Genomic DNA, 7,567 nt, shown 5'->3' with positions numbered 1-7,567 from the left:
TTTATCTGCATCTCATAAATTTTGATAATGTGTGTTTTATTTTGAGCTATTTAAAAATATTTAAAAACTTTTGTTAATATTTACCTATTTTCCCATGTGTTTTTTTTTAAGTGTGCTGTTTTATCTTTACATATATTGGATTTTTTTGCTTATCCTTCAGATATTGATTTCCAGTTTAATTCCACTGTGATCTGAGAACAGATATGGTATGATTTCCATTCTATTAAATTTGTGAAGGTGTGCTTTGTGGCCCAGAATGTGGTCTATCTGGTGTATAGTCCATGTAAGCTTAAAATAATAAGTATGCCTCTTGGAATAAGTCTGTGCATGTTGATTATGTACTATTGATTGGTGGTATTTTAGAATTCAACAATGTCTTTACAGATTTTCTGCCTGCTTCATTTGCCCATTCATAATATGGGCATTGTTGAACTCTCTACAATTTTGAGTATGAGTTCATCGATTTCCCTTGTATTTCTTTTAGTTTTTGCATTATGTAATCTGGTGCTACATTAGGCACATGCACATTAACAATTATTATGTTGGGGGCGCCTGGGTAGCGCAGTTGTTAAGCGTCTGCCTTCGGCTCAGGGCGTGATCCTGGCATTCCGGGATCGAGTCCCACATCGGGCTCCTCGGCTGGGAGCCTGCTTCCTCTCCCTCTCCCCTGCTGTGTTCCCTCTCTCGCTGGCTGTCTCTCTGTCACATAAATAAACAAAATCTTTTAAAAAAAACAATTATTATGTGTTTTTGGAGAAATGACCATTTATCCTTATATAATATCCTTCTTTTTCACTTATTAGTGAAAAAGAAGTCTGTACTGTCTGAAATTAATATAGCTACTCTTCTTCTCTTCAATTAGAGTATTATCAATATATTTATCTTTCCATTTACCTTATTATTATTATTATTATTATGTTCGGTTAGCAACATATAGTACATCATTAGCTTTTGATGTAGTGTTCAACAACTCATTAGTTGCATGTAACACCCAGGGCTCATCCCAACACATGCCCTCCTTAATACCTATCACCCGGTTACCCCTTCCCCCCGTGCCTGACCCTTCTGTAACCCTTAGTTTGTTTCCCAGAGTCCAGAGTCTCTTGTGGTTTGTCTCCTTTTATGATTTCCTCCCATTCAGTTTTCCCTCCCTTCCCTGTGGTTCCCTGCAGTATTCCTTATGTTTCACATATGAGTGAAACCATATGATAATTCTCTTTCTCTGCTTGACTTATTTCATTTAGCATAATTCCTTCCAGTTCCATCCATGTTTAATCTCTGTGTCTTTCATTAATTTTTTAAAAATTAACTACATTTCCTTAAAGTATAATTGCCAAATATTACATTCGTTTCAGGTGTACAACATAGTGATTCAACATCTGTATACATTATGCTATATTCACAACAATTGCAGCTACTATGTTACTATTAAAATATTACTGATCATATTCCTATGGTGTATATTTTGTTGCTGTCACTGGTTTATTCCATAACTGGAACCTTATATCTGCCATGTCCCTTCACTCATTTTGCTCATCCCACCACCCTCTGGCAACCATCAGTTTTTTTCTCTCCATTTATAAGTCTGATTCTGCTTTTTTTGTTGTTTCTTTATTCATTTTTTATTATTTTTATTATTTTTGTTCATTTTTTTAGAGTCCACATATAAGTGAAGTCATATTGTGTTTGTCTTTCTCAGTCTGACTTATTTTACTTTGCATGATACTCTAGAGATCAATCCATGTTGTCACAAATGACAAGGTTCAATCCTTTTTAATGGCCACGTAATATTATATTGTAAATATATAACACATCTTCTTTATTCATTCACCTATCTATGAATACTTGGGGTGCTTCCATATCTTGACTATTGTAAATAATGCTACAATAAACATGGGGTGCATATATCTTTTTAAATTGGTGTTTTCATTTTCTCTGTGTAAATGACCAGCAGGGGAATTATTGGATCATAAGGTAATTAATTTTTACATTTTTGAGGAACATTATATTGTTTGTCTTTATATTTACAGTGGGCCTTTTGGAGACAACATGTATTTGATTCTTTTTTTTTATCTTCTCTTTTTCATATTTTTAATTCTTTATTTTTTTAAAGATTTTTATTTATTTGAAAGAGAGAGCAAGCAAGCCTGAGCAGGGTGGAGGGGCAAAGGAAGAGGGAGAAGCAGACTCTCTGCTGAGCAGGGAGCCTGACACAGGGCTTGATCTCAGGATGCTGGGATCATGACCTGAGCAGAAGGCAGACACTCAATTGAATGAGCCCCCAAGGTGCCCCTAATTGAGGTTTTAGATCATTGAGATTCAAACTAATTTTTGTTAGAATATCTACCATATTCACTCCTGTTTCCCATTATCTGTCCTTGTTAATTGTACCTGTATTTGTATTCCACACTTTCTCTGCCTTTTAGTGATTTTAATTGAGGATTTTTCTTTTCTTTTTTACCATACATCTTTTTAATTTTATTTTTTTTTTAATTTCCATTGCCCTATAGTTCGCAATATATGTTTTTAACTAATCCTGGACCACTTTTGAATAAATAATACCATTTCAATATAGTGTGAGACACTTATAATAAAAAGTAATTGTAAGTCCTTTCTTCCATCCTTTGTACATTTGTTGTCATTAATTTTACTTGTATACAACTTGCATATGCATTAATATGGTATATATAATTATACACAATTAGACACATTGGTGCTATTGTTATTTTGAACAAATTGTTCTTTGTTAGATCAATTAAGAATAAGAAAAAATACATTATTTTTAAATTTTACTTTCCCTTATTCCTTTTTCAATATCTTTCTTTTTGCAGATCTAAGTTTCATTCCCTTTAAATAACTTTTCATATTTTTTTCCAAGACAAGTTTATTAGCAATACATTCCTTCAATTGTTTTTCTTTTCCTGTGAAAATCTTTCTTTCTCCTTCACTTTTGAAGAATAATTTCACAGGGCACAGTATTCTACAATGATTTTTTTTTCTTTTTCTCTCTCTACACTTTACATATTTCACTCAACTCTCTTCTTACTTACATGGTTTCTGAGAAGCCAGATATAATTCTTAACTTTGATTCTCTATAGGTAAAGCATTATTTTCTTCTGGCTTCTTCAGGATTTTTTCTTTACCTTGATTTTCTGAAACCAGAAAATGTTGTGCCTAGGTATAGTGTTTGTTTATTTGTCTTTGGCATTTAAACTGCTCAGTGTCCTTTGAGTTTCCTAGATTTGTGATTTGATTTCAGATATTTCCTCTGGTCCTTTCTTTTATTTCTGAATGTTCCCATTTTGCTTTTTTGCACCTTTTGTAGTGTTATGCAATTCTTGGATATTATGGAATTTTAAAAATTATTTTCTTGGCATAGGACAATGACATTTAGTGTAACCCAAAGGACAAGATAAGAGTAAGGAACCTAAATAATAACAATGAGCTCATTATGTACTTTTTAAAACTTTGTGTGTGTTCTAAGTAAACTTTTTCATTGTGACATTTTTAAATGAATAATCATATTTTGAAAATTATTTTGAAAATTATGAATTTCCCATAGTTCTCACACATAATGGGCCATGTAAGAACATAACTGAGGAGCCACAGAACCACTGTTTTAGCAGAAGTCTAAAGTCTAGTCTAGAGGGTTTTTTTTTTTTTGTTTTATTTTGTTTTGTATCTGACTTTTCTCTTGACATATTTTAGAGAGCAAAATTACTGATATCTCTGTTAGTACCTATGTACTCACTCCCTTGTCTAACTCTTAACTTCTGTCCAGGGCAAATACTTTGCATTAGATTATTTTATTACAAACTTTACCTTGGTGTGACTTACTCAAGGTAGAGAATGTGCAAGAGCAGTACATTCACCAAGTTTCCAGAAAAGATCATCATATGGTTGTGGGGCTGGGAATGGTGCCAGAAGGGGTGACAATGAGGTTTTCACAGGAATCATTGTCAGCTAAGTGTTGGAAATTGCTGATAATTGTTGACTATTAAGATCTGATTGGCCAGCAATTCTGAAGAATCTACACACCTCTCACTCTTTTTTAATCATAGTAGTTTTTTTAATAATAATTTTCTATTATGTTATGTTAGTCAACATACAGTATATCCTTAGTTTTTGATGAAATGTTCCATGATTCATTATTTGCATATAACACCCACTGCACCATGCAATATGTGCCCTCCTTAATACCCATCACTGGCCTATCTATAGTAGTTTCTAATTAAAATTTTTTGTTAATAAATAAATATACTTCAGTTTAAAACTTGAGCTAATCATATTCTGAATCATATTTTAAGTAAGTTGGAAAACCTTGGAAAATAGTAAATGCTTACAAGTATTTGGTTATTGATACTAAGTAGTAAATGTCTTCTTTTCTCCATATTTGAGACTTAAATTTTGTAGTAGGAGGCAATTTCAAAAGCATGAAACCATTTCTTTTTAGAAGTATTGCTATAATATCATGCAATTCCTTGTAATGAGAAAATTTTCTATGATATATTAGAAGATAAACAGTCATATTCATGTCATTTCAAAATAAAGCTTTTAATCAGTTAATAGTCAAGAGCTCTCGAAATGCTAAATTAGTTTTAGTATAAAAACAACCAATTAATATCATGTCTTCTAAAATATGGATCTTCTATTTTGGGAAAAATGATAATTTTCAAGTCTAATATATTACTCATCCATCACTGTTTTCATTTGAATAATCCATGGCTTCTCAGATGATAATTCTTCCTTCTTCCCACACGTCCTCAGAAAATAAAGAGTATAGTAGAATTCTCTCTTGATAGTAATGGATCTTCATCCTTTGTAAAGTTAAACTGGGATTAAAGTTAGGAACTTTGTAGGGAAATGACCAAGCAGGTATAGCTATTCAAAATACTGAAGTGGAAATGTTGATGCCAAATAGACCCCCAAAGCTAGTCCTCTAGAATTATGAGACTAGTAAATGGAACATAAAATTTTCATTGCAGGTATTATAAGTTTATAAGAGTGGTTACATGAGATATACAATTTTAACATATATTAAGGACTCATTCAATAGTTTTTCAGATTGATTAATTTGCACAGATTAGTTTTTAAAATAATTTTAAAGTTGCTCTCATTCTTCAATAGCCCGTTTTGCAACTCTAATTATATATCCCTAAGATTTCTTCCATAAGAATCAAATTAGGTGTGCCTGAGTGTCTCAGTTGGTTAAGCATCTGCCTTCAGCTCAGGTCCTGACCCTGGAGTCGTGGGATCAAACCTGGCAACAGGCTTCCTGCTCAACTGGGAGGTCTGATTTTCCCTCTCCACCCCCCACCTGTGCCATATCTTTCTTGCTTATTCTCACTCTCAAATAAATTCAACTTTTTAAAAAAAGAATCACCTAGATTGGAGTGCCTGGGGTGGCACATTTGTTTAAATGTCTGACTCCTGGTTTGGGCTCAAGTCAAGATCTCAGGGTAGTAAGATCCAGCCCTGTGTTGGGCTCCACAATCAGTATGGAGCCTGCTTATGTTTCTCCCCCCTCTCCTTTTGCCCCTCACCCCATTTGTTCTCTTGTTTTTTTTTTTTTTCTCTCATTCTCTTTCTAAAATAAATAAATCTTAAAAAAGAATCACTCAGATTATCCCAGGGCTCCTCTCATAAAAGATACGAACTTTTTTTCCCAAAAATATTTTATTTATTTATTTATTTATTTATTTATTTATTTTTCTAATAGAGAACACAAGCAGGGGGAGCAGCAGAGGAAGAGGGAGAAGCAGGCTTCCTGTTGAGCAGGACCCTGGGATCATGACCTGAGATGAAGGCAGATATTTAAATTACTGAGTCACCCAGGTGCCCCAGAAAGATGCAAACTTTTTATTTTTCCTCTCTAGTGATGCAAGAAATTCTAATTCATGCAGAGCTCTCTGACAAAACTCTATATCTATCACCTGTCCTGAAAACTGAGAAAGAGAAGAACCGATATGCACCAGTTAAGAATACACTATAATGGAATTAAAACAAATAATTGTTTTGGTTATCAATAGAATGACCAAGGTTATGACATGTATTGTTCTTTGTATTATTTAATCATTTGGGGATATATATTCAGTACAGTAGAACTATTATACTGAATGATACCATCAAGTTGGGCAATTTCCGTTATAATTTCTACATATCAGTAAAATCTCCTGCAAACAAGATTGAGGAAATACTATGTCCTTTCTATTTACTAAAAGTTACCACAATGCAAACAGAACAAGTGTTTGGAAATATATAACTACTTTGTCAAATCTCAATTATTTTAATATTCTAAATTATTTTAGTCCCTGCCTTCAATCCTGGAATAATAGTGTTCTTAAGGAGCATACAAGGTGAAAGTAATCTACTTCTGAGGCTGCAGGACTAATGAGAGCTTACTCTATATTTTTATAGAGCACATCCTCTGAATCACTCTTCTCAGGGCCCCTATCACCTCCCTGTTTCTCAGGCTGTAGATGATGGGGTTGAGCATTGGGGTCAGGATGGTGTAGAAGACAGCCAGAGCCTTGTCCTCTGTTGGAGAACGGAGGGATCTTGGGCGTAGATAAGTGTAAGCAAAAGGTGCATAATAGAAAGTCACCACAGTGAGATGTGTGCTGCAGGTCGAATAGGCCTTCTTCCTCCCCTCTGTTGACTGCATGTGGCAGATGGCAAAGAGAACCCGGCCATAGGAACTTGAAATGCCAATGAAAGGAAACACAATCAAGAGTGTGGTGCTTACAAACACTGTGTACTCATAGACCCAGGTGTCCATGCAGGCCAGAGTCAACATGGCAGGGACATCACAGAAGAAATGGTTGATGGCTCTGGATTGGCAATAAGGGATATGGAGGGCATATACAGTGTGGGCACAGGAGTTGATAGACCCTATTGTCCATGATCCTATGATCATTAGCACACACACTTTTTTGTTCATGCGAATGGGATAGTGAAGAGGAAAACAAATAGCCACATAACGATCATAGGCCATAGATGTCAAGAGTAGTGCTTCTGCAACTGCTAAAGTCAAGAAGAAGAAGCTCTGAACCCCACAACCAATAAGTGAGATAGACTTGTTTCCAAAGAGATAATTGAAAGCCATCTTGGGGACAATGGTGGAGATGTAGTTCAGATCCATTAGGGAGAGCTGACTAAGTAGAAAATACATGGGTGTGTGGAGTTGGGTATCCAAGAGGATAAGGATGATCATGGATAGATTGCCAAAAAGAGCCATTAAGAAAATAAGTGCAATGAAAATGAAAAGAAAGAGGCCAATACTTGTTGGTGGAAACAATCCCATTAAAAAGAAATCAGTTAATGTTTGGTTGTAACTTTCCATATTCTATTCTTTGGTTCCCCTGAAAGAAGAGAAAAACACATGCAGTACATAAAGAGATATGTTTTTTTTTTTTACTTTTAAAAAAATTAGTCTAATTGTGAAATTTTCATGCAATACCTAGGTCCTTAAATAAATAAAGTTTCCTATTTTGAGAGACGTTCTATGTTGTTTCACAAAGTTACAGGTTAAGGTGGTAAGCATTTATGTTCAAAATTTTCTGTAAAG

The 7,567-nt window shown here is 34.3% G+C and overlaps 1 protein-coding gene across 1 annotated transcript; it reads right to left on the bottom strand.

Moving 5' to 3' along the window:
• Positions 1-6,403: 6,403 nt before the first annotated feature.
• On the bottom strand, positions 6,404-7,342 carry LOC113261426 (olfactory receptor 2L8-like). The gene has a single exon (XM_026507549.3). It carries the CDS (start codon positions 7,340-7,342, stop codon positions 6,404-6,406), a length of 939 nt encoding a protein of 312 aa, XP_026363334.2.
• Positions 7,343-7,567: the final 225 nt, after the last annotated feature.

The sequence above is a fragment of the Ursus arctos genome, unplaced genomic scaffold (assembly GCF_023065955.2).
Source record: "Ursus arctos isolate Adak ecotype North America unplaced genomic scaffold, UrsArc2.0 scaffold_5, whole genome shotgun sequence".
In the NCBI taxonomy this organism is placed as follows: Eukaryota; Metazoa; Chordata; class Mammalia; order Carnivora; family Ursidae; genus Ursus; species Ursus arctos.
This window is presented reverse-complemented; position numbering and strand designations above follow the sequence as displayed.

Excerpts from the sequence above, each read along its gene's own strand:
- LOC113261426 (XM_026507549.3), bottom strand. The coding sequence starts at position 7,342 with ATGGAAAGTTACAACCAAACATTAACTGATTTCTTTTTAATGGGATTG.